Source organism: Phaenicophaeus curvirostris, unplaced genomic scaffold (assembly GCF_032191515.1).
Source record: "Phaenicophaeus curvirostris isolate KB17595 unplaced genomic scaffold, BPBGC_Pcur_1.0 scaffold_241, whole genome shotgun sequence".
Lineage (NCBI taxonomy): Eukaryota > Metazoa > Chordata > Aves > Cuculiformes > Cuculidae > Phaenicophaeus > Phaenicophaeus curvirostris.
The window spans coordinates 159310-185840 of record NW_027206856.1 but is presented as its reverse complement, the minus strand read 5'-3'; the positions used below and the strand labels follow the sequence as shown (position 1 = coordinate 185840).

Sequence of the window (26531 nt, the reverse complement as noted above, 5' to 3'; positions counted from 1 at the left end):
CGGGGGGGGGATTTACAGGAGCTTCTTTATTCCAGCCCCCCAGGTGTGGGTCGGGGGGGGACTCGGGGGGGCTCTCCAGGGGGTGGCGTCTCCTTCTCCTGCCCCCCAAGTTGGGGGGCGCTATGGGGCAGGGTCCCCCCGGGGCCTGCGGGGTTGGTTGCGCTCGGGGTGCAGCAGGATGACCCACACCTTGGGGGCGTAAAGGAGCCCCAGGGGCACCGAGGCCGAGAGGCTCATGGACACGGTGAGAGTCGCCGTCTGCACGTGGACCTGGGGACAAGAGGGACCTTCAGGGGCCTCCGGGAACCACCCGAAAACCTCAAGGAACCCCATAAAAACCATCAAGGACACCATAAAACCTTGAGGAACCACCCAAAACCCATGAGGAACCAACCAAAACCCTTGAGGAACCACCCAAAACCCATGAGGAACCAACCAAAACCCTTGAGGAACCACCCAAAACCCCTCAGAGATGCCATAAAATCTTCAGGAACCCCATAAAAACCATCAAGGACACCATAAATACCACCAGGAACCCCATAAAAACCATCAAGGACGCCATAAAACCTTGAGAAACCACCCAGGAACCTTGAGGAACCACCCAAAACCTCTCAGAGACACCATAAAACCTTCAGGAACCCCATAAAAACCATCAAGGGCACCATAAAAACCATCAAGGACACCATAAAACCTTGAGGAACCACCCAAAACCCATGAGGAACCACCCAAAACCCATGAGGAACCACCCAAAACCCCTCAGAGACACCATAAAATCTTTAGGAACCCCATAAAAAACAAAAAGGACACCATAAAAACACCAGGGACCCCATAAAAACCATCAAGGATGCCATAAAACCTTGAGGAACCACCCAAAACCCATGAGGAACCACCCAAGAACCTTGAGGAACCACCCAAAACCCCTCAGAGACCCCATAAAACCTCGAGGAACCGCCCAGGAACCATCAGGAACCACCCAAGAACCATCAGGAACCCCATAAAACCCCTCAGAGACCCCATAAAACCTTGAGGAACCACCCCAGAACCCCTCAGAGACCCCATAAAACCTCGAGGAACCACCCAGGAACCTTGAGGAACCACCCAGGAACCATCAGGAACCCCCTAAAACCCCTCAGAGACCCCATAAAACCTCGAGGAACCACCCCAAAACCCCTCAGAGACCCCATAAAACCTCGAGGAACCACCCAGGAACCTTGAGGAACCACCCAGGAACCTTGAGGAACCCCATAAAACCCCTCAGATACCCATAAAACCTCGAGGAACCACCCAAGAACCTCGAGGAACCCCCCAAGAACCTTGAGGAACCCCCTAAAACCCCTCAGAGACCCCATAAAACCTCGAGGAACCACCCAGAAACCTTGAGGAACCACCCAAGAACCTTGAGGAACCCCAAAACCCCTCAGAGACCCCATAAAACCTCGAGGAACCACCCAAGAACCATCAGGAACCCCATAAAAGCCCTCAGAGACCCCATAAAACCTCGAGGAACCACCCAGGAACCTTGAGGAACCACCCAGGAACCATCAGGAACCCCATAAAACATCAAGGAATCACCCAGGAACCTTGAGGAACCCCATAAAACCCCTCAGAGACCCCATAAAACGTCAAGGAGCCACCCAAGAACCTCGAGGAACCACCCAGGAACCCCATAAAACCCCTCAGAGATCCCATAAAACCTCGAGGAACCACCCAGGAACCTTGAGGAACCACACAGGAACCATCAGGAACCCCATAAAACCCCTCAGAGACCCCATAAAGCCTCGAGGAACCACCCCAAAACCCCTCAGAGACACCATAAAATCTTTAGGAACCCCATAAAAAACAAAAAGGACACCATAAAAACACCAGGGACCCCATAAAAACCATCAAGGATGCCATAAAACCTTGAGGAACCACCCAAAACCCATGAGAAACCCCCCAGGAACCTTGAGGAACCACCCAAAACCCCTCAGAGATGCCATGAAACCTTCAGGATCCCCATAAAAACCAGCAAGGACACCATAAAGCCTTGAGGAACCACCCAAAACCCATGAGGATCCACCCAAATCCCTTGAGGAACCACCCAAATCCCTTGAGGAACCACCCAAAACCCCTCAGAGATGCCATAAAACCTTCAGGAACCCCATAAAAAACATCAAGAACACCATAAAGCCTTGAGGAACCACCCAAAACCCATGAGGATCCACCCAAGAACCTTGAGGAACCCCATAAAACCCCTCAGAGACCCCATAAAACCTCGAGGAACCACCGCAAAACCCCTCAGAGACCCCATAAAACCTCGAGGAACCACACAGGAACCTTGAGGATCCACCCAAGAACCTTGAGGAACCCCATAAAACCCCTCAGAGACCCCATAAAACCTCGAGGAACCACCCCAGAACCCCATAAAAGACCCCATAGAACCTGGAGGAAACCCCCTGGAGATGCCCTCACCCTCTCGGCCGACTGGGCGGCTCCGAAGAAGATGGGCCCGAAGGCCAACCAGACGACGCAGGTGGTGTACATGGCGAAGCCGATGGGTTTGGCCTCGTTGAAGGTCTCGGGGACCCCTCGGGCCTTGACGGCGTAGACCGTGCAGGTCAACATGAGGAGAAGGGCGTAGGCCAAGCAGGCCAAGGTCCCCCCCTCGGCCATGTCGCAGCGGAGGACCCCCCGGGCGTCCTCCGGGTCGGGTGTCCGCCCCATCTCGTAGTCGATGAGGGCGTGGGGGGGGTGGACCACCAGCCAGACGGCCGCGGCCACCACCTGGAGGCCGCTCAGCGTGAAGGTGATGACCAGCTGCGAGGTGGGGCTGATGAACCGGGGAGGGGTCACCGAGCGCTTCCCTGGAGAGGACAACCACCAGGAAGGGTCAGGGGGGCTCCTCGAGGGCCTCCACGGCTTCTGGCTCATCTCCAGGGCTTCTAATTATCTCTAGAGCTTCTAATTGTCCTCCAGAACCTCCAATTGTCCTCAAGAACTTCTGGTTCATCTCCAGAGCTTCTGGGTTCCCTCAAGAGCTTCTGGTAATTGTCCTCTAGAGCTTCTGGTCGACCCCTAGAACCTCTAATTGTCCTCCAGAATCTCTAATTGTCCTCCAGAGCTTCTAATTGTCCTCCACAACCTCTAATTGTCCTCAAGAACCTCTAATTGTCCTCCAGAGCTTCTAATTGTCCTCAAGAACCTCCAATTGTCCTCAAGAACCTCTAATTGTCCTCAAGAACCTCTAATTGTCCTCCACAACCTCTAATTGTCCTCAAGAACCTCTAATTGTTCTCAAGAACTTCCAATTGTCCTCAAGAACCTCCAATTGTCCTCAAGAACCTCTAATTGTCCTCAAGAACCTCTAATTGTCCTCCACAACCTCTAATTGTCCTCAAGAACCTCTAATTGTTCTCAAGAACTTCCAATTGTCCTCAAGAACCTCTAATTGTCCTCCAGAGCTTCTAATTGTCCTCAAGAACCTCTAATTGTCCTCAAGAACTTCTAATTGTCCTCAAGAACTTCTGGTTTGTCTCCAGAGCTTCTGGTTGATTCCAGAGCTTCTGGTGGCCCTCAAGATCTTCTAATTATCTCCAGAGCTTCTAATTGTCCTCCAGAACCTCTAATTGTCTCCAGAACCTCTGGTTCCCCCCATAACTCACAGTTTTGAAGACTGAGGAGATGGGTTTGAGCTCCGTGAAGCCCCTAGAGTAGGTGGAACCCCATCCCACGTCCCTCAAGACCCTCAACATGAGCTCAGAGCTCCTTCCATGAACCTGTAGGTATCTCCTGACCTTCTAGAACTCCTGGTTCTCCCCATAACTCATCATTTTGAAGACCCAGGAGATGAGTTTGAGCTCCTTGAGGTTCATAGAGTAGGTGGAACCCCATCCCACGTCCCTCAAGACCCTCATTATGAGCTCCCAGCTCTTTCTAGGAACCTGTAGGTATCTCCAGACCTTCTAGACCTCTTGGTTCTCCCCATAACTCATCATCTTGAAGACCCAGGAGATGAGTTTGAGCTCCGTGAAGCCCCTAGAGTAGGTGGAACCCCATCCCACGTCCCTCAAGACCCTCAACATGAGCTCCCAGCTCCTTCCAGGAACATCTAGGTATCTCCTGACCTTCTAGAACTCTCGGTTCCCCCCATAACTCATCATTTTGAAGACCCAGGAGATGAGTTTGAGCTCCTTGAGGTTCATAGAGTAGGTGGAACCCCATCCCACGTCCCTCAAGACCCTCACTATGAGCTCCCAGCTCCTTCCAGGAATTTGTAGGTATCTCCTGACCCTCTAGAACTCTTGGTTCTCCCCATAACTCATCATTCTGAAGACCCAGGAGATGAGTTTGAGCTCCTTGAGGTTCATAGAGTAGGTGGAACCCCATCCCACGTCCCTCAAGACCCTCATTATGAGCTCCCAGCTCTTTCTAGGAACCTGTAGGTATCTCCAGACCTTCTAAAACTTTTGGTTCTCTCCATAACTCATCATTTTGAAGATTGAGGAGATGGGTTTGAGCTCCATAAAGACCCTAGAGTAGGTGGAACCCCATCCCACGTCCCTCAAGACCCTCATTATGAGCTCCCAGCTCTTTCTAGGAACCTGTAGGTATCTCCAGACCTTCTAGACCTCCCGTTTCCTCCCCGCCCTGACCTTGCTCGAAGATCCTGTAGATGCGGTTGGTCTTGGTGAGGAGAGCGGCGTAGGTGAGGGTCATCCCCAAGCCCAGGAAGAGCCTGCGGAGGGCGCAGACGCCCACGCCGGGCTCGGCCACCATGACGAAGGTGATGGCGTAGACCGAGGCGATGCCCCCCAGCAGGACGTAACTCAACTCCCGCCCCGAGGCCTTGACGATGGGCGTCTCGTGGTGCTTGACGAAGGTCCCCAAGACCAAGGCGGTGGCCGCCAAGCCCAAGGTGGCCACGGCCAAGGGGACGGCGGCCCAGGGGTCCCCCCAACGCAGCCGGAGGACCGGGGTGGGGCGGCAGGAGGTGCGGTTGGGGGTGGGACGCAGGTGGCTGGGGCAGGGTTGGCAGGTGAGGAGGTCCGCCCGGTACTGGTAGCCGCCGCAGAGCTCGCAGTGCCAGCAGCAGGGGACGCCCTTCACGGGCTTCTTGCGTTCTCCTGGCCCGCAGGGGAGGCTGCAGACCGAGGGCGGGGGGGCCGTCGAGTTGGAGCCCCAGGCCATCTCCTCAGCCTGTGGGGGGGGGAGAGGTCCTGCCATGAGATCTTGGGGTTCTACCATGAGATCTTGGGGTTCTACCTCGAGATTATGGGGTTCTACCACATATTATGAGGTTCTACCACGAGATTATGAAGTTCTACCACGTATTATGAGGTTCTACCATGAGATCTTGGGGTTCTACCACGAGATCTTGGGGTTCTACCACATATTATGAGGTTCTACCATGAGATCTTGGGGTTCTACCATGAGATTATTAAGTTCTACCATGAGATCTTGGGGTTCTACCATGAGATTATTAAGTTCTACCATGAGATCTTGGGGTTCTACCTTGAGATTATGGGGTTCTACCACATATTATAAGGTTCTACCACATATTATGAGGTTCTACCATGAGATCTTGGGGTTCTACCTCGAGATCTTGGGGTTCTACCATGAGATTATGAAGTTCTACCATGTATTATGAGGTTCTACCATGAGATCTTGGGGTTCTACCACATATTATGAGGTTCTACTATGAGATCTTGGGGTTCTACCATGAGATTATGACATTCTAACACATATTATGAGGTTCTACCATGAGATCTTGGGGTTCTACCACGAAAACATGGGGTTCTACCACATATTATGAGGTTCTACCATGAGATCTCGGGGTTCTACCACGAGATCTTGGGGTTCTACCACGAGATTATGAAGTTCTACCACATATTATGAGGTTCTACCATGAGATCTTGGGGTTCCATGAGATCATGAGGTTCAAACCATGAGATCTTGGGGTTCTACCATGAGATTATGAGGTTCTACCACATATTGTGAGGTTCTACCATGAGATCTTGGGGTTCTACCTCAACATTTTGGGGTTCTACCTTGAGATCTTGGGGTTCTACCACATATTATGAGGTTCTACCACGAGATCTTGGGGTTCTACCATGAAATTATGGGGTTCTACCACGAGATCTTGGGGTTCCATGAGGTCATAGGGCTCCAAGCACAAGATTATGTGCTCCCAGTGCTCCCAGTATGCCCAGTTCTCCCAGTATCCCCAGCCCCGGTGCTCCCAGTTGCCCCCCAGTTGCCTATTGAGCATCCCAGTTGCCCCCTGGCTGCTCCCAGTTGCCCCCCGGTTGCTCCCAGTGCTCCCAGTTGCCCCCGGGGGTGGATCCCAGTTGCTCCCAGTGCTCCCAGTTGCCCCCGGGAGGGATTCCCAGTGCTCCCAGTGCTCCCAGTGCTCCCAGTGTCGCACCCTGAGGCGCAGCCCCTGCACCCACTGGCCCACGTTGCGGTAGGCGCCGCTCCCGTTGCCGCCCTGGAACTGGAAGATGTCGTAGCGCCCCGGGGCGTCCCCGTTCTCGTTGAACGACACCGGCGTCCCCGCGCTGCCTGCACCAGTATGGACCAGTACAAACCAGTATGGACCAGTACAAACCAGTATGGACCAGTAGCGACCAGAAAAGCACGGGAAAAAAGCAGCAAAAAGCATGAAAAAACGGCGAAAACCAGTAGAAACCAGTATAAACCAGTATGAGTGAATGAGTGTAAACCAGTATTAAGTGGAGAAGAAACCAGTATGGACCAGTATGGACTGGAAAAATGGGAAGAACCAGGAAAAAGAAGGAAAAACCAGGAAAAAAGGGTGAAAACCAGTATAAACCAGTATAAACCAGTATAAACCAGTACGAATGAATGAGTGTAAACCAGTATTAAGTGGAGAAGAAACCAGTATGGACCAGTATGGACCAGTATGGACCAGAAAAAAAGGTCTCCAGGCCCTCCCAGTCTATCCCAGTGCCCCCTAGCCCCCTCCCAGTGCCTCCCAGTTGGTCCCAGTACATACCAATACGGTCTCCAGTCCCTCCCAGTCCCTCCCAGTGCCTCCCAGTGCCCTCCCACTACCTCCCAGTCCATCCCAGTGTCTCCCAGTGCCCCATAGCCCCCTCCCACCATGTCTCAGCCCCTCGTAGCCCCTTCCCATCTCCTCCAACTCCCTCCCAGTGCCTCCCAGTCCATCCCAGTGCCCTTCCAGTGCCCTCCCAGTCCCTCCCAGTGCCCTCCCAGTGCCCTCCCAGTGCCCCATAGCCCCCTCCCACCACATCTCGGAGCCTCGTAGCCCCTTCCCATCCCCTCCAACTCCCTCCCAGTGCCTCCCAGTCTATCCCAGTGCCCTCCCAGTCCATCCCAGTCTATCCCAGTGCCTCCCAGTGCCTCCCAGTGGCCCGTAGCCCCCTCCCAGCACCTCCCACTACCCTCCCAGTGTCTCCCAGTGCCCCGTAGCCCCTTCCCCTCACCTCCCAGTGCCTCCCAGTGCCCTCCCACTACCTCCCAGTCCATCCCAGTGTCTCCCAGTCCCTCCCAGTGCCCTCTCAGTGCCTCCCAGTGCCCCGTAGCCCCTTCCCCTCCCCTCCCAGTGCCTCCCAGTGCCTCCCAGTCCCCCCCAGTACCGTTGAAGGCGACCCTGCGGATGTGCTGGAGGAGGCGGCGGCCGTCGGGGGGGTCCATGGCGGGGCAGAGCCCCCCCCCCGGGCAGCTCTCGCCCAGGAGGCTGTGGAGCGCGTGGGCCATGGCCAGGACGGCGTCGATGACGAACTGGACCTTCCCCTCCTGCTCGTAGGGCGAGTCCCTCCCGATCCGCTCCCGGCCTGACCCACACCTGGGGGTCAGCGACCCACACTTGGGGGGCAGGGACCCCCCCCGAGCTATAGGGGGGCTCCCCGAGGTATAGAGGGGGCTATAGGGGCTCAATGGGGGGGATAGAGGCCATGAAGGAGGGCTGGAGGGGGGCTCTGACCCATACTTGGGGGGCAGGGATGGCACTTGGGGGGCTGGGACCCACACTTAGGGGGCAGGGACCCCCATAAATTGGGGTGGGGGGGGTCGGTTACCCGTGCACTTGCGGGCGGCGCCGGGGGGGTCGCCGGGGGCGGCGCCGTGGGGGAGGCGGCAGTTGAAATCGTCCTCCCAGAACTCGTGGAACCAGAGGTTGCGGCGATTGTTCTCCAGGGAGCGCGACGTGAAGTACTCGTCGAAGCCTGGAGACCCCCCGGGGGGTGGGGGGCGGCCCCACAGATCAGGGGGTGGGGGGGGGGGCAGCCCCACAGAGACACCTCCCCCACCCCCTCAATCTAGGCCTCAGTTTAGGCCTCGCTCTAGGCCCCACCCTAGGCCTGAGGCCTCACTCTAGCTCCTAGGCCTCACTCTAGGCCCCACCCTAGGCCTGAGGCCTTGCCTTAGGCCCCACCTTAGGCCTTAGGCCTCACTCTAGCTCCTAGGCCTCACTCTAGCTCCTAGGCCTCACTCTAGGCCTCACTCTAGGCCCTAGGCCCCACCTTAGGCCTCACTCTAGGCCTGAGGCCTTGCCTTAGGCCCCACCTTAGGCCTCACTCTAGCTCCTAGGCCTCACTCTAGGCCCCACCCTAGGCCTCAGGCCTTGCCTTAGGCCCCACCTTAGGCCTCATTCTAGGCCCTAGGCCTCACTCTAGGCCCCACCCTAGGCCTGAGGCCACACCCTAGGCCCCACCCCAGGCCTGTGGCCTCACTCTAGCTCCTAGGCCTTGCTCTAGGCCTGAGGCCTTGCCTTAGGCCCCACCTTAGTTAGGCCTTAGGCCTCATTCTAGCTCCGAGGCCTCACTCTAGGCCCCACCCTAGGCCTGAGGCCTTTCCTTAGGCCCCACCTTAGGCCTTATTCTAGCTCCTAGGCCTCACTCTAGGCCCCACCCTAGGCCTTAGGCCCCAACCTAGGCCTCACCCGAGGCTCCAGGCCAGGCTCTAGGCCTCACTCTAGGCCTTATGCTAGGCCCTAGGCTGCGCTCTAGGCCACACTCTAGGCCCTAGGCCTCACCCTAGGCCCCACCCTAGGCTCCAGGCTACACTCTAGGCCTCACCCGAGGCTCCAGGCCACACTCTAGGCCCTTAGGCCCAACTCTAGGCCCCACTCTACACCCTAGGCCTCGCTTTAGGCCCCATCTTAGGCCCTAGGCCTCACTGTAGGCCCCTCCCTAGGCTTCAGGCTGCACTCTAGGCCCTAGGCTTCACTCTAGATCCCGCTGTAGGCCCCAGGCTCTAGGCCTCGCCTTAGGCTGTGCTCTAAGCCCCACTGTAGGCCCTGTTCTAGGCTCTAGGCCTCAGTCTAGGCCTCACTCTAGGCCCTACACTGCACTCTAGGCCTCACTCTAGGTCCTAGGCTGCACTCTAGGCCCTAGGACTCACCCTAGGCTGCACTCTAGGCCTCACCCTACGCTCCAGGCTGCACTCTAGGCCCTAGGCTCCAGGCCCTGCTGTAGGCCCCACCCTAGGCCTCACTCTAGGCCCCACCCTAGGCTCCAGGCCCTAGGCCCCACTCTAGGCCCCTCCTTAGGCCGTAGGCTCTAGGCCTCAGTCTAGGCCCCGCCCTAGGCCCCGCTCTAGGCCCCATCCTAGGCCCCACTCTAGGCCCTAGGCCTCACTCTAGGCCTCACGCCCCATTCTAGGCCCTAGGCCTCACCTTAGGCCTCACTCTAGGCCCCACCCTAGGCTCCAGGCCCTGGGCCCCACTCTAGGCCCCTCCTTAGGCCCTAGGCCCCGCCCTAGGCCCCACCCTAGGCCCCACTCTTGGCCCCACTCTAGGACCTAGGCCCCACTCTAAGCCCCACTCTAGGACCTAGGCCCCACTCTAAGCCCCACTCTAGGCCCCACTCTAGGCACTAGGCCCCACTCTAGGCCCTAGGCCTCGTTCTAGGCCCCACCCTAGGCCTTAGGCCCCGCTCTAGGCCCTAGGCCCCACTCTAGGCCCCACCCTCGGCCTTAGGCCCCACTCTAGGCCTTAGGCCCCACTCTAGGCCCTAGGCCTCACTCTAGGCCCCACTCTAGGCCCCACTCTAGGGTCTAGGCCCCACTCTAGGCCCCACCCTCGGCCTTAGGCCCCGCTCTAGGCCCCAGGCCCCGCTGGAGGCCGCGCTCACCGGGGACCGAGGCCCTCTTGGGCAGGATGGTGATGGCCCCTCGCGCCGCCTCCTCCAGCCCCTGCACCGGCGCCATCTTGGCCCCCCAGCTGTCCGAGCCGACCCACGAGAAATGCCCCGAGAGGTTCGCCAGGGCGGCCGCCTCCAGCACACGCCTGGAACCGGAGATACTGGGGGGACTGGGAGGGACTGGGAGGGATTTGAGATCATACTGGGGGGACTGGGAGGGACTGGGAGGGATTTGAGATCATACTGGGGGGACTGGGAGGGATTTGAGATCATACTGGGGGGGCTGGGAGGGATTTGAGATCATACTGGGCCATACTGGGGGGGCTGGGAGGGACTGGGGGGGACTGGGGGGGATTTGAGATCATACTGGGGGGACTGGGAGGGACTGGGAGGGATTTGAGATCATACTGGGCCATACTGGGGGGGCTGGGAGGGACTAGGGGGGACTGGGAGGGATTTGAGATCATAATGGGACATACTGGGAGGGACTGGAGGCCATACTGGGCCATACTGGGAGGGATTTGAGATCATACTGGGCCATACTGAGACATAATGGGACATACTGGGAGGGGCAGGAAGGGATTGGGGGTCATACTGGGACATACTGGGAGGCACTGGGGGCCTTACTGGGCCATACTGGGCCGTACTGGGAAGGATTTGATATCATACTGGGCCATACTGGGAGGGACTGGAGATCATACTGGGAGGGACTTGGTGGGGGTGTGGGAGCAGAGGCTACTGGGAGGGACTGGGGGGCTACTGGGAAGACTGGGGCAACTGAGTTACTGGCTCTCTCTGGTCTATACTGGTCTATACTGGTCTATACTGGTCTATACTGGTCTCTACTGGTCTATACTGGGAGCTTGTACCCTGCTAGCCCCACTGGTTCAGGCACCACGGGCCGTGCTGGTGGCGCTGGGAGGGGATCCTGGGGCAGTGCCTTATCTAGGCTGGTCTATACTGGTCTATACTGGTTTATACTGGTCTGACCGGATGTCATCCTCGTTAGCGAAGAGAACGACGCCGCGAGCCGTCGAAGTTTCCATCAGGCGCCCGATGACCTTCGCGAACTCGCCGGGACGAGGCTCCCGCGGGATCTTGATGGACTGGGCGATGCACAGGCCCCCTGCCCCAGTACAAACCAGTACAGACCAGTATAGACCAGTAGAAACCAATAGGAGCCAATAGGAGCCAATAGGGATCAATAGGAGCCAATAGGAGCCAATAGGGACCAATAGGGACCAATAGGGATCAATAGGAGCCAATAGGGATCAATAGGAGCCAATAGGGGCCAATAGGGATCAATAGGAGCCAATAGGGACCAATAGGAGCCAATAGGGATCAATAGGAGCCAATAGGAGCCAATAGGGACCAATAGGAGCCAATAGGGATCAATAGGAGCCAATAGGAGCCAATAGGGACCAATAGGAGCCAATAGGAGCCAATAGGGACCAATAGGGATCAATAGGAACCAATAGGAGCCAATAGGGACCAATAGGAGCCAATAGGGGCCAATAGGAGCCAATAGGAGCCAATAGGGATCAATAGGAGCCAATAGGGACCAATAGGAGCCAATAGGAGCCAATAGGGGCCAATAGGGACCAATAGGGATCAATAGGAGCCAATAGGAGCCAATAGGGACCAATAGGAGCCAATAGGGACCAATAGGAGCCAATAGGAGCCAATAGGGATCAATAGGGGCCAATAGGGGCCAATAGGAGCCAATAGGAGCCAATAGGGACCAATAGGAGCCAATAGGAACCAGGAATGGTCCCACCCCCCCAGTTTAGCCTCCCAGTATAGCCCAGTGCCCCCCAGTCCCCCCCAGTCCCCCCCAGCCCCCCCAGTCCCCCCCAGTCCCCCCCAGTCCCCCCCAGTGCCCCCCAGTCCCCCCCAGCCCCCCCAGCGCCCCCCGCACCGGCCTCGCGGGAGCTCTGGACGAAGGCCTCGACGCCGCTCTCGCCGTAGTTGCCCTCGGAGGCCAAGGTGGAGACGTAGCTCCAGCCCAGGGCCCGCACGACGCCCACCATGGCCTGGGCCTGGTACGAGTCCGGGGGCACCACCCGCGAGAAGAACTCGTAGCGCCCGGGGTCGCTCAGCTCCGGGGCCGTCGACGCGTAGCTGATCTGCGGGATCTGGGGACACCGGGGGCACCGTCAGCCTCGGGAACGGCAGGAACCCCGGGAACATCAAGGATTTGGGCATCGAGATCTTGAGGAACGTCAAGAACTTGAGGAAATTCAAGGATTTGGACATCAAGATCTTGAGGAACATCAAGAAGTTCAAGAATTTCCTCATCAAGATCTTGAGGAACGTCAAGAACTTGAGGAAATTCAAGGATTTGGGCATCAAGATCTTGAGGAATGTCAAGGACGTGAGGAAATTCAAGAATTTGGACATCAAGATCTTGAGGAACGTCAAGAAATTCAAGAATTTGGACATCAAGATCTTGAGGAACGTCAAGAACTTGAGGAAATTCAAGGATTTGGACATCAAGATCTTGAGGAACGTCAAGAAGTTCAAGAATTTCCTCATCAAGATCTTGAGGAACGTCAAGAACTTGAGGAAATTCAAGGATTTGGGCATCAAGATCTTGAGGAATGTCAAGGACGTGAGGAAATTCAAGAATTTGGACATCAAGATCTTGAGGAACGTCAAGAAATTCAAGAATTTGGACATCAAGATCTTGAGGAATGTCAAGAACTTGAGGAAATTCAAGGATTTGGACATCAAGATCTTGAGGAACATCAAGAAGTTCAAGAATTTCCTCATCAAGATCTTGAGGAACATCAAGAAGTTCAAGAATTTCCTCATCAAGATCTTGAGGAACATCAAGAAGTTCAAGAATTTCCTCATCAAGATCTTGAGGAACATCAAGAAGTTCAAGAATTTCCTCATCAAGATCTTGAGGAACATCAAGAACTTGAGGAAATTCAAGGATTTGGACATCAAGATCTTGAGGAACATCAAGAACTTGAGGAAACTCAAGAATTTCCTCATCGAGATCTTGAGGAACGTCAAGAACTTGAGGAAATTCAAGGATTTGGACATCAAGATCTTGAGGAACGTCAAGAAATTCAAGAATTTCCACATCAAGATCTTGAGGAACGTCAAGAACTTGAGGAAATTCAAGAATTTGGGCATCAAGATCTTGAGGAACATCAAGAAATTCAAGAATTTGGACATCAAGATCTTGAGGAACATCAAGAACTTGAGGAAATTCAAGGATTTGGACATCGAGATCTTGAGGAACGTCAAGGACTTGAGGAAATTCAAGATCTTGAGGAACATCCAGAAGTTGAACATCAAGATCTTGAGGAACATCAAGAGCGTCATGAATATCAAGGCCTTGAGGAACATGAAGAACTTGAGGAACATCAAGAACTTGAACATAAAGAGCTTGAGGAACATCAAGATCTTGAGGAAATTCAAGAAGTTGAACATCAAGATCTTGAGGAACATCGAGATCTTGAAGGTCAAAGGCTTGAGGAACATCAAGAACTTGAGGAACATCAAGAGCTTGAGGAAATTCAAGAACTTGAACATCAAGAACTTGAGGAACATCAAGAACTTGAGGAACATCAAGATCTTGAACGTCAAGATCTTGAGGAACATCAAGAGCTTGAGGAACATCAAGATCTTGAGGAAATTCAAGAACTTGATCATCAAGAACTTGAACATCAAGAACTTGAACATCAAGAACTTGAGGAACATCAAGATCTTGAACGTCAAGATCTTGAGGAACATCAAGAGCTTGAGGAACATCAAGATCTTGAGGAACATCAAGAAGTTGAACATCAAGATCTTGAGGAACATCAAAAACTCGCGGCTATTCGAGCTCTTGAGGCAATTCAAGACCTTGAGGGAGACGAAGCCCTCGAGGAACCCCCGACCCCGACTCACGGCGAAGAGGCGGAGCACGTTGGCCACCATGATGGAGACGGAGCTGGCCGAGGCGCCGATGACGCCCACCAGGCGCTCGGGGGGGGGTCTCCGGGGGGCGCTGCCGTCGGCGCACGAGCCTTCTCCTCCCTCGGGGGGCAGGAGGCTCCTCACGAAGCTGAGGGCCTGTTCCAGGGCGTAGGTGTCCCTGGAGCACGTGTCCAAGATCCGAGCGCCCAAGGTCAAGTTGGGGAGGACCTTGGGGTCCCCGTTGACCCGGTCGAGGGCGTAGAGCATGGCCTCCAAGCGGTGGATCCCCTTCTCCTTCTTGACGGGGCCGCAGGGGACCCCGGCGGGGCCTCGGGCGTGGACGGGGAAGAGGCCACCCAGGGTCAGGTCTCCTTCCAGGCGGATGGCGTGGGGCTGGGTGGGGGACGGGGCGGGCCGGGCCGAGGTCCACAGCAAGGCCAAGGCCACCAGGAGACGCGGGGGGCTGCGGGGGGAGGACATCAGGGGGTCTGCGGGGGGTCCTGGTGGGTCTAGGTGGGGTTTGGTGGATCTACAAGGGGTTCTGGTGGGTCTAGGTGGGGTCCTGGTGGGTCTTTGTGGGGTTTGGTGGATCTACAAGGGGTTCTGGTGGGTCTAGGTGGGGTTCTGGTGGGTCTTTGTGGGGTTTGGTGGATCTACAAGGGGTTCTGGTGGGTCTAGGTGGGGTTCTGGTGTGTCTCTATGGGGTTTAGTGGATCTACGTGGGGTTCCAGTGGGTCTCTATGGGGTCTGGTGGGTCTCTATGGGGTTTGGTGGGTCCCTGTGGGGTTCTAGGTGGGGTTTGGTGGATCTATAAGGGGCTGAGGTGGGTCTCTATGGGTCAGGGGGGTCCCTATGGATCATAGTGGGGGTCTCTATGGGTCAGTGGGGTGCCTATAGGTCATAGGGGGGTCTCTATGGGTCAGGGGGGTCCCTATGGATCGGGGGGGAGTCTCTATGGGTCAGGGGGGGTCTCTATGGGTCAGGGGGGTCCCTATAGATCATAGTGGGGGTCTCTATGGGTCAGGGGGGTGCCTATAGGTCATAGGGGGGTCTCTATGGGTCAGGGGGGGTTTCTATGGGGTCCAGGGGGGGTCACTTATGGGGCAGAGGGGGGTCACTTATGGGTCCAGCCCCCCATTTCTCTATGGTTGGGGGGGTCCCTATAGGTCATAGGGGGGTCTCTATGGGTCGGGGGGGTCACTTATGGGTCCAGCCCCCCATTTCTCTATGGGTCAGGGGGGTCTCTATGGGTCATAGGGGGGTCTCTATGGGTCAGGAGGGGTCCCTATGGGTCAGGAGGGGTCCCTATGGGTCAGGGGGGTCCCTATAGGTCAGGGGGGGTCTCTATGGGTCAGGGGGGGTCACTTATGGGGCGGGGGGGGTCACTTATGGGTCCAGCCCCCCATTTCTCTATGGGTCGGGGGGGTCCCTATAGGTCATAGGGGGGGTCTCTCTGGGTCAGGGGGGGTCTCTATGGGTCAGGAGGGGTCCCTATAGGTCAGGGGGGGTCTCTATGGGTCGGGGGGGTCCCTATAGGCCATAGGGGGGTCCCTATAGGTCAGGGGGGGTCTCTATGGGTCAGGGGGGGTCACTTATGGGTCCAGCCCCCCCATTTCTCTATGGGTCAGGGGGGTCCCTATAGGTCATAGGGGGGTCTCTATGGGTCAGGGGGGTCCCTATAGGTCATAGGGGGGTCCCTATGGGTCAGGGGGGTCCCTATGGGGTATGGGGGGTGTTCTATGGGTTATGGGGGTTTCTATGGGGTCAAGGGGGGTCTCTATGGGTCAGGGGGGGTCACTTATGGGGCAGAGGGGGGGTCACTTATGGGTCCAGCCCCTCATTTCTCTATGGGGCTGGGGGGTCCCTATAGGTCATAGGGGGGTCTCTATGGGTCGGGGGGGTCTCTATGGGTCACGAGGGGTCCCTATAGGTCAGGGGGGTCTCTATGGGTCAGGGGGGGTCTCTATGGGTCATAGGGGGGTCTCTATGGGTCGGGGGGGTCACTTACGGGGCAGAGGGGGGGTCACTTATGGGTCCAGCCCCCCATTTCTCTATGGATCAGGGGGTCCCTATGGGGTATGGGGGGGTTTCTATGGGTTATGGGGGTTTCTATGGGGTCAAGGGGGGGTCTCTATGGGTCGGGGGGGTCCCTATAGGCCATAGGGGGGTCCCTATAGGTCAGGGGGGGTCTCTATGGGTCAGGGGGGGTCACTTATGGGTCCAGCCCCCCATTTCTCTATGGGTCAGGGGGGGTCTCTCTGGGTCGGGGGGGGTCCCTATAGGTCAGGGGGGTCTCTATGGGTCAGGGGGGTCACTTATGGGGCAGAGGGGGGGGTCACTTATGGGTCCAGCCCCCCATTTCTCTATGGGGCTGGGGGGTCCCTATGGGGTATGGGGGGGTTTCTATGGGTTATGGGGGTTTCTATGGGGTCAAGGGGGGTCTCTATGGGTCGGGGGGGTCCCTATAGGTCAGGGGGGTCTCTATGGGTCAGGGGGGTCACTTATGGGGCAGAGGGGGGGTCACTTATGGGTCCAGCCCCCCCATTTCTCTCACCTGCCCCCGGCTCCCTCCATCCCTGCGTCCGGATCCCTTGGGATTCTCCTTCTTTCCTTATGGATGGGGGGGGCGGGATTTTAGGGGGGTGGGGGGGCAGGGGGTGGAGCCCCCCCCTCTTTTATCCCCCCCCTCAATTAAAACGCGGTGTTAATTACATAGTGGGGGGGTTGGGGGGGGATTAGAGGTGCCCCCCCCCTTTATCTCCTATGGGTCCAGATGTGGGGCTGAGCCCCCCCCCAAAATAAATAAAGGGGGGGGGGAGGATTTGGGATTTGGGGGGGGGGGGGAGGTTTGGGGGGGGGGTTAATCCCCCCCTTCCAGCTGTTGGATTTGGGATTATCCGGATGCTCCGATGCAGCCAGAGCAGGGGAGGGGGGGGTCAGGGAAGGGGGGGGGGGACAGGGAGGGGAGGGGTTGGGGACATTGAGGGGGGGTATTTGGGGACAATAAGGGGGTATTTGGGGTCCCTGGGGGGGTAATTGGGGTCCCCGGGGGGGCAATTGGGTTCCCCGGGGGGGTAATTGGGGTCCGGAGGGGTAATTGAGGTCCCCGGGGGGGCAATTGGGGTCCCCGGGGGGGTAATTGAGGTCCTCGGGGGGGTAATTGGGGTCCCTGGGGGGGGGCTCTGGGGTAATTGGGGTCCTTGTGGGGGTAATTGAGGTCCTGAGGGGGCAATTGGGTTCCCTGAGGGGGCAATTGGGGTCCTCGGGGGGGTAATTGGGGTCTCTGTGGGGTCTCTGGGGTAATTGGGGTCCTCGGGGGGTAATTGGGGTCCCTGGGGGGCTAATTGGGGTCCCTGGAGGGGTAATTGGGGTCCCTGAGGGGGGAATTGGGGTCCTGAGGGGGTAATTTGGGTCCCCGGGGGGGTAATTGGGGTCCCTGGGGGAGTATTGGGGTCCCTGGGGGGCTAATTGGGGTCCTCGGGGGGGCAATTGGGGTCCCTGAGGGGGGAATTGGGGTCCTGGGGGGGTAATTGGTGTCCTCGGGGGGGCAATTGGGGTCCCCGGGGGGGGAACTGGGGTCCCTGAGGGGGTAATTGGGGTCCCGGGGGGGGGTCACCCCGAAACAAGGGGGGGAGGCCTGTTTTTTGGGTTGAATTATGAGGATTTGGGGGATTTTGAGGAGGGGGATTTTTTTTTTGGGGGGAGGGTGGGGGTGAGATTTTTAAACCCCCCCCCCCCATTTCCTGCCTTCGAGTTTCAAACCTCTCGGAGCCGGGAAAAACCCAGAAAGGGGGAAAAAACCCTCAAAACTAGGGGGGGGGGACGGGTTTGGGGTGAAACCGGGTGAATTTGGAGGCGGAGACTGTCAAAAAACATAAAAAAATGAGGAGGGGGCTGGGGGGGCAGAAGTTTCTCCTCATTTTGGGGGGTTTTGCCTCATTTTGGGGGGTTTCTCCTCATTTTGGGTCGTTTCTCCTCGTTTCGAGCCGTTTTTCTTCATTTTGGGGGCATTTCTCCTCTTTTTGGAGGGTTTTTGATCCCGTTTTGGGTCGTTTCTCCTCATTTTGAGCCAATTCTCCTCATTTTGAGCCAATTTTCCTCATTTTGGGCCGTTTCTCCTCATTTTGGAGGTTTTCTACCTCATTTTCAGGCATTTCTCTTCAGTTTGAAGCTTTTCTGCCTCATTTTGAAGATTTTTCGACCTCGTTTCGGGCTGTTTCTCCTCATTTGGAGTAAATTCTCTTCGTTTTGGGCTGTTCCTGTCTCATGGAGGATTTTCTACTTAATTTTTGAGCTGTTTCTCCTCATTTTCAGCCATTTCTCTTCATTTTGAGTCCTTTCTCCTTATTTTGAGTCCCTTCTCCTCATTTTTAGGGGTTTCTGCCTCATTTTGGAGGTTTTCTACCTCATTTTGTGCCATTTCTCCTCATTTTGAGCCACTTCTCTTCATTTTGGGGGCATTTCTCCTCATTTTGGGGGCATTTCTCCTCATTTTGATGCTTTTTTCCTCATTTTGAAGCCTTTTTCCTCATTTTGGGCCATTTCTCCTCATTTTGATGCTTTTTTCCTCATTTTGAGGCCTTTTTCCTCATTTTGGGCCATTTCTCCTCATTTTTTTTGTGGCCTTTCTCCTCATTTTGAGCCATTTCTCTTCATTTTGGGGGGTTTCGTCCTCATTTTCAGGGCTTTCTACCTCATTTTGCGGCATTTCTCCTGATTTCGGAGGTTTTCTACCTCATATAAGGGGTTTTCTACCTCATTTTGGGTCGTTTCTCCTCATTTGGGGCTGTTTCTCCTCATATTGAGCCACTTCTCTTCATTTTGGGGGCATTTCTCCTCATTTTGGGGGCATTTCTCCTCATTTCAGTGCTTTTTTCATCATTTTGGTGCTTTTTTCCTCATTTTGAAGCCTTTTTCCTCATTTTGGGCCATTTCTCCTCATTTTTTTTGTGTCCTTTCTCCTCATTTTGAGCCATTTCTCTTCATTTTGGGGGGTTTCGTCCTCATTTTCAGGTCTTTCTACCTCATTTTGTGGCATTTCTCCTGATTTCGGAGGTTTTCTACCTCATATAAGGGGTTTTCTACCTCATTTTGGGTCGTTTCTCCTCATTTTGGGCTGTTTCTCCTCATTTTGAGCTACTTCTCTTCATTTTGGGGGCATTTCTCCTCATTTCGGTGCTTTTTTTTCCTCATTTTGGTGCTTTTTTCCTCATTTTGAAGCCTTTTTCCTCATTTTGGGGCCATTTCTCCTTATTTTTTGTGGCCTTTTTCTTTGTTTTGAGCCATTTCTCTTCATTTCAGGGGGGTTTCGTCCTCATTTTCAGGGCTTTCTACCTCATTTTGCGGCATTTCTCCTGATTTTGGAGGTTTTCTACCTCATATAAGGGGTTTTCTACCTCATTTTGGGCCATTTCTCCTCATTTTGGGCCGTTTCTCCTCATTTGGGGCTGTTTCTCCTCATTTTGGGTGCATTTCTCCTCATTTTGGGGGCATTTCTCCTCATTTTGGTGCTTTTTTCCTCATTTTGAGGCTTTTTCTCCTCATTTTCAGGCCTTTTTCCTCATTTCTCCTCATTTTTTTGTGGCCTTTCTCTTTGTTTTGAGCCATTTCTCTTCATTTCAGGGGGGGTTTGTCCTCATTTTCAGGGCTTCCTACCTCATTTTGTGGCATTTCTCCTCATTTCTCCGCATTTTTTTGGGGCCATTTCTCTTAATTTTGGGCCATTTCTCTTAATTTTGGGCCATTTTTTGTGTCGTTTCTCCTCATTTTGGGTCGTTTCTCCTTATTTTGGGCTGTTTCTCCTCATTTTGAGCCATTTCTCTTCATTTTGGTGCATTTCTGCCTCATCTTTCTACGCAATTTTTTCCCCCCTCACTTCACGATTTTCCCACCGGGTGATTTTGAGCCGTTTCCCCTCATTTTCGGTGCCTTTTTCTCCGCGCTTTCCGGCTGTTTCCGCCTCTCCGTTTTGGGTCATTTCCCCCTCATTTGGGGGGTCCCTTTCCCGCCATTTTCAGCTGCTTCTCCGCCATTTTGGGGCGTTTCTCCTCCTTTCGGGGCGGCTCCGAGGGGGGAGTTGGAGCCGTTTTCGCCATTTTAGGGCATTTCTCCTCATTTTTTTCCGTGTTTCTACGACCGGTTTGGGCTGTTTCCGCCTCACCATTTTGGGGCATTTCCCCTCAGTTTTGGGTGTCCCTTTAAGGTGCCTTTTCCCAGCGGTTTTGGGGCATTTCACTGTGGTTTGGGGGTGTCAATTCCCGACATTTTTGGGGTCGTTTCTCTTCATTTTGAAATTTTCTGCCTTATTTAGGGGCATTTCAACTCATTTGGGGGTCATTTCTCCTCATTTTGAGCTGTTTATCCCCATTTTGAGCCATTTCTCCTCATTTTGGGGCATTTCTCCTCATTTTGGAGCTGTTTCTCTTCATTTTAGGACATTTCTCTTCATTTTCACATTTTCTGCCTCATTTTGAGGGGATTTCTCCTCATTTTGGGGACATTTCTCCTAATTTTGGGGCTGTTTCTCTTCATTTTAGGCCGTTTCTCTTCATTTTCGCATTTTCTGCCTCATTTTGAGGGGATTTCTCCTCATTTTGAGGGGATTTCTCCTCATTTTGGGGCATTTCTCCTCGTTTTAGGGCCGTTTCTCTTCATTTTCGCATTTTCTGCCTCATTTTGAGCCGTTTCTCCTTATTTTGGGGTTGTTTCTCCTCATTTTGGGGCATTTCTCTTCATTTTAGTCCATTTCTCTTCATTTTCTGCCTCATTTTGAGCCGTTTCTCCTCATTTTGGGTCATTTCTCCTCATTTTGGGTATTTTCTCCTCATTTTGGGGCATTTCTCTTCATTTTAGGCCATTTCTCTTCATTTTCTGCCTCATTTTGAGCTGTTTCTCCTCATTTTGGGTCATTTCTCTTCATTTCGGGGCCATTTCTCCTCATTTTGGGTCATTTCTCCTAATTTTGGGTCGTTTCTCCTCATTTTGTGGCCGTTTCTTCTCATTTTGGGTAATTTCTCCTCATTTTGGGTCGTTTCTCCTCATTTCGGGTAATTTCTCCTCATTTCGGGTCGTTTCTCCTCATTTTGGGTCGTTTCTCTCCTCATTTTGGGTCATTTCTCCTCATTTTGGGGCCATTTCTCCTCATTTTGAGTCATTTTCCTGCATTTCAGGGTGTCGATTCCCAACTTTTTGGGGGTTCCCTTCTCCCCCAACCATTTTGGATCAATTTTTTTGTGCTTTTTCCCTTGGTTTTGGGTGATTTTGGGTGGTTTTGGGTGTTTTCGGGTGCCCTTTAGGATCTGGGGGGGCCCCCCACCCCCGCCCTGTGGTTTCCCGTCTATAAAAGGGGGAGCGGAGACGCCCCAGTGGCGCCCAGAGCCATGGCGGGGACCCGCGACCAGTGAGACGGGGCAACTGGGAGGCTCCAGGGCGGCACTGGGAGCACTGGGAGCTAACTGGGAGGGACTGGGAGGTCACCGGGAGGCACCAGGATGGGACTGGGAGCACTGGGAGCTCATTGGGAGGGACTGGGGGGCACTGGGAGGGAGCGGGATGGGAATAGGGGGTCACTGGGAGGCACCAGGATGGGACTGGGAGCACTGGGAGCTCATTGGGAGAGAGTGGGGGGCAACTGGGAGGTCACTGGGAGGGACTGGGAGGCACTGGGAGCTCACTGGGAGGGAGCGGGATGGGAATAGGGGGTCACTGGGAGGCACCAGGATGGGACTGGGAGCACTGGGAGCTCATTGGGAGGGAGCGGGATGGGACTGGGAGGGACTGGGGGGCACTGGGAGCTCACTGGGAGGGAGGGGGATGGGAATAGGGGGTCACTGGGAGCACTGGGAGGCACTGGGAGCACTGGGAGCTCACTGGGAGAGAGTCGGGGGGAACTGGGAGGTCACTGGGAGGCACTGGGAGGCAACAGGATGGGACTGGGGGGACACTGGGAGCTCACTGGGAGGGAGCAGGATGGGAATAGGGGGTTACTGGGAGCACTGGGAGCTCACTGGGAGGGAGCGGGATGGGACTGGGAGGCACTGGGGGGCACTGGGAGCTCACTGGGAGGGAGCGGGATGGGAATAGGGGGTCACCGGGAGCACTGGGAGGTCACTGGGAGGGAGCGGGATGGGAATAGGGGGTCACCGGGAGCACTGGGAGGTCACTGGGAGGGACTGGGAGGCACTGGGAGCACTGGGAGCTCATTGGGAGAGAGTCGGGGGGAACTGGGAGCTCACTGGGAGGGAGGGGGATGGGAATAGGGGGTCACTGGGAGGCACCAGGATGGGACTGGGAGCACTGGGAGCTCATTGGGAGGCACTGGGATGGGAAGAGGGGGGGCACTGGGAGCACTGGGAGGCATCAGGGTGGGACTAGGGGGGCACTGGGATGGACTGGGAATCACTGGGAGCTCACTGGGGGGCACTGGGATGGGAAAAGGGGGGGCACTGGGAGCACTGGGATGGACTGGGAATCACTGGGAGGGACTGGGAGGCACTGGGATGAACTGGGAGGCACTGGTTTTTTTGGGGTGCCCCCCCCCCCACTTCAGGCTCCGCCGCCCCCCCCCCCCGGATCGCCCCCCGCCCCCCCCGGACCTGGGGGGGGGCGTCGCTCAGTGTCTGCGGCAGCTGGAAAGGATCCAGGAGCTGGAGCAGCAGGTGGGGGGGTCCCCCAAAAAATTACACCCCCCCCCAAAAAAATACCCCCCCCCAGGGGCCCCCCGAAAAGATTTGACACCCCAAAACCGACCCCCCCCCTCAAAATAACCCCCTAGGGGACCCCTAAACTTGTGCCCCCCCCCCCCCAAAAATGAGCCCTCCCTTCAAAAATAACCCCCCCAAAAAAGATTTGAACCCCCAAAATCGACCCCCTCACCCCCAAAATCGAGCCCCCCCCTCAATACACCCCCCCCAAGGGGCCCCCCGAAAAGATTTGACACCCCCAAAATCGACCCACCCCAAAATCGAGGTTTCCCCCCCCCAAAATACCCCCCCAAAGATTTGACACCCCCAAAATCGAGCCCCCCCACCCTAAAATAACCCCCCAGAGCCCCCCGAAAAGATTTGACACCCCCAAAATCGAGCCCCCCCCCCCTAAAACACCCCCCCAGGGCCCCCCCTAAAAGATTTGACACCCCAAAATCGACACCCCCCACCCCCAAAATCGAGGGTCCCCCCCAAAATACCCCCCCAGGGCTCCCCCTAAAAGATTCGACACCCCAAAATCGAGCCCCCCCCCCTAAAATACCCCCCAGGGGCCCCCCAAAAAGATTTGACACCCCAAAATCGAGACCCCCCACCCTAAAATAACCCCCCCAGGGCCCCCCGAAAAGATTTGACACCCCAAAATCGACACCCCCCACCCCCAAAATCGAGGGTCCCCCCCAAAATACCCCCCCAGGGCCCCCCGAAAAGATTTGACACCCCAAAATCGAGCCCCCCCACCCCCAAAATCGAGGGTCCCCCCCAAAATACCCCCCCAGGGCCCCCCGAAAAGATTTGACACCCCGAAATCGAGCCCCCCCACCCCCAAAATCGAGGGTCCCCCCCAAAATACCCCCCCACGGCCCCCCCTAAAAGACACGACACCCCAAAATCGAGCCCCCCCACCCCCAAAATCGAGGGTCCTCCCCCCAAATACCCCCCCCGGACCCCCCAAAATGATGTGAACCCCAAAAAAACCTGTGATCCCCCCAAAAATCTGTGCCCCCCCCCCCCCAAAGTTGGCTCGGGAGCGGCGCTATCTTGGGGTGCTCCAGGCTCAGCTGCTCAGGAGGGGCCCCCCCCCACCGGTAAGGGGGGGCACCCCGAAAATATGGAGGGGTGGGACCCCAAAAGTGGGGAGGGGGGGTCAAAAAGGGGGGGTTAGACCCCAAAAAGGGGGGTTTGGGGGGGCTGGGACCCCAAAAAGGGGGGTTGGGACCCTAAAAAAGGGGGGTGGACCCCAAAAATGGGGAGGGGGGGTCAAAAAGGGGGGGGTTAGACCCCAAAAAGGGGGGGGTTGAGACCCCAAAAAAGGGGGGGACCCCAAAAAGGGGGGGGTTGGGACCTTAAAAGTAGGGAGGGAGGTCAAAAAGGGGGGGTTAAACCCCAAAAAAGGGGGGGACCCCAGAAAGGGGGGTTGGGGACCCCAAAAGTGGGGAGATGGGGTTAAAAAGGAGGGGGTTAGACCCCAAAAAGGGGGGTTGGGGACCCCAAAAAAAGGGGGGGGACCCCAAAAAGGGGGGTATTGGGACCCCAAAAAAACGGGGGACCCCAAAAAGGGGGGGGTTGGGACCCCAAAAGTAGGGAGAGGGGTTCAAAAAGGGGGGGTTAGAACCCATAAAGGGGGGATTGGGACCCCAAATCCAGGGGGGGACCCCAAAAATGAGGGTTTGGGGGGACTGGGACCCCCCTCCCCACCCCTTTTTTGTGCCCCGCCCCCCCCCCCAGGGCCAAGCGGGGCCCCCCCCACTTTGGAGCCACGCGCCCCCCCCTTGGGAAGAGGGGGGGCTCTGTCCAGGTGAGCCCCACGATTTTGGGGGGGGGGGGTCCCTAAAATTTTTGGGGGGGACCCCCTCTCACTTTTTTTTTTGCCCCCCCCCCCAAGAATTGGAATATTACCGACTCAGCACCGCGCGCCCCCCCTACACTTACGCCACTCTCATTCGATGGGTGAGCCCCCCCAAAAAAATTAACCCCCCCCAGCACCCCCAAACCCCCCAGCACTCCAACCCCCCCCCCCCACCCCATGACCCCCCCCCCCATCCCTTAGGGCCCCCCCAAAATCCTCCCCCCCCCATAGGCTTCAAGCTGCTTTGATCCACTTAGCCCCCCCACTTAAATCCCCAAGACCCCCCCCCCCAATAAATTTTGGGCCCCCCAACCCCCCCTAAATACCCCCTAGACCCCCAAAATTGCCCCCCCCATAAATTTTGGGCCCCCCAACCCCCCCTAAATACCCTCTAGACCCCCAAAATTGCCCCCCCCATAAATTTTGGACCCCCCAACCGCCCCTAAATACCCCCTAGATCCCCAAAATTGCCCCCCCCATAAATTTTCAACCCCCAACCCCCCCTAAATACCCCCTAGACCCCCAAAATTGCCCCCCCCATAAATTTTAGATGCCCCCACATGTCTCCAACCCCCCCTAAATACCCCCTAGACCCCCCAAATCTGCCCCCTTCCCCCCCCAAATTGCCCCCCCCCTAAATTTTGGACCCCCCCATGTCTCCCACCCCCCCAAAATACCCCCCAGCCCCCCAAAACTGCCCCCCCCAAATTTTGGACCCCCCAACCCCCCCTAAATACCCCCTAGACCCCCAAAACTGCCCCCCCCTCAAGTTTGGACCCCCTCCATGTCTCCAACCCCCCCTAACTGCCCCCTAGACCCCCAATCTGCCCCCCAGCCCCCCAAAATTGCCCCCCCTCAATTTTGGACCCCCTCCCATGTCTCCCCCCCCTCAAAATACCCCCTAGACCCCCAAATCTGCCCTCCCAGCCCCCCAAAATTGCCCCCCCCCTCAATTTTGGACCCCCCCATGTCTCCAACCCCCCCAAAATACCCCCCAGCCCCCCAAAACTGCCCCCCCCATAAATTTTGGACCCCCCAACCCCCCCTAAATACCCCCTAGACCCCCAAAATTGCCCCCCCCTAATTTTGGACCCCCCCATGTCTCCAACCCCCCCCAAAAACCCCCTAGACCCCCAAATCTGCCCCCCTCCCCACCCAAATTGCCCCCCCCCTAAATTTTGGACCCCCCCCAGGTCCCTAACACCCCTTAAATACCCCCCCCACCCCCCCCCAAAATAGAAATAAATAGAAATAAATGGAAATAAATGGAAATAAATATTAAGAAAATTAAGAAATATTGATAAATATTAAGAAATATTAATTAATACTAATTAATTTGCCCCCCCCAGGCGATCCTGGCCGCCCCCCAGCGCCAGCGAACCCTGGCCGAGATCTACCACTGGTTCAGCCGCTCCTTCGGCTTCTTCCGACACAACACGGCGACCTGGAAGGTGGGGACCCCCCCGAACCCCAAAATCCAAACCCCCGAACCCCAAAATCCAACCCCTGAACCCCAAAATCCAACTATTGGGCTCCAAAATCCAACCTCTGGACCTCAAAACCCAACTATTTTGCCCCAAAATCAACCCCCCGAACCCCCAAATCCACTCCTGGAACCCCAAAACCAACTATTGAGCCCCCAAAATCAAATATTGAGCCCCAAAAATCAACCCCTGGACCCCGAAATCCGACCCTTGAACCCTAAAATCCAACCCCTGGGCTCCAAAATCCAACTATAGAGCCCCAAAATCCAACTATTGAGCCCCCAAATCAATCCCTAAAGTCCAAAATCCAACTCCTGGACCCCAAAATCCACCCCCTGAACCCCAAAATCCACTCCCTGAACCCCAAATCCAACTATTGAGCCCCAAAAAACAACTACTGAGCCCCAAAATTTGCCCCCTGGATCTGAAAATCCAACCCCTGGACCCCAAAATCCAACTATTTTGCCCCAAAATCCAACCC

At 55.8% G+C, this 26531-nt stretch overlaps 2 protein-coding genes across 2 annotated transcripts in view; one reads left to right on the top strand and one right to left on the bottom strand.

Annotated features, from left to right (window-relative positions):
* Positions 1 to 85: 85 nt before the first annotated feature.
* LOC138734799 (metabotropic glutamate receptor 6-like) lies at positions 86 to 14362 on the bottom strand. Its single transcript, XM_069882611.1, has 10 exons — positions 14007 to 14362; positions 12022 to 12238; positions 11094 to 11229; positions 10095 to 10249; positions 8040 to 8186; positions 7599 to 7796; positions 6404 to 6540; positions 4632 to 5175; positions 2452 to 2843; positions 86 to 270 (listed from the first exon to the last, which is right to left on the bottom strand). The coding sequence occupies exons 1-10, from the start codon at positions 14280 to 14282 to the stop codon at positions 121 to 123; spliced, it is 2352 nt and encodes a 783-aa protein (XP_069738712.1). The 5' UTR covers positions 14283 to 14362; the 3' UTR covers positions 86 to 120.
* FOXP3 (forkhead box P3) overlaps positions 14281 to 26531 on the top strand; it is a 14444-nt gene continuing 2193 nt past the window's right edge. Inside the window, 7 exon segments of the mRNA XM_069882609.1 lie at positions 14281 to 14376; positions 22564 to 22610; positions 22612 to 22672; positions 23737 to 23805; positions 24365 to 24515; positions 24603 to 24667; positions 25916 to 26017. Of these exon segments, the coding sequence (XP_069738710.1) occupies positions 14281 to 14376; positions 22564 to 22610; positions 22612 to 22672; positions 23737 to 23805; positions 24365 to 24515; positions 24603 to 24667; positions 25916 to 26017 (591 nt within the window).

Excerpts from the sequence above, each read along its gene's own strand:
- LOC138734799 (XM_069882611.1), bottom strand. The coding sequence starts at position 14,282 with ATGCTCTACGCCCTCGACCGGGTCAACGGGGACCCCAAGGTCCTCCCC. Across the intron at positions 11,230-12,021 it reads CCAGAGCTCCCGCGAGGCCG|GGGGCCTGTGCATCGCCCAG; the intron begins GTGCGGGGGGCG and ends GTACTGGGGCAG. Across the intron at positions 271-2,451 it reads CCGCCCAGTCGGCCGAGAGG|GTCCACGTGCAGACGGCGAC; the intron begins GTGAGGGCATCT and ends TCTTGTCCCCAG.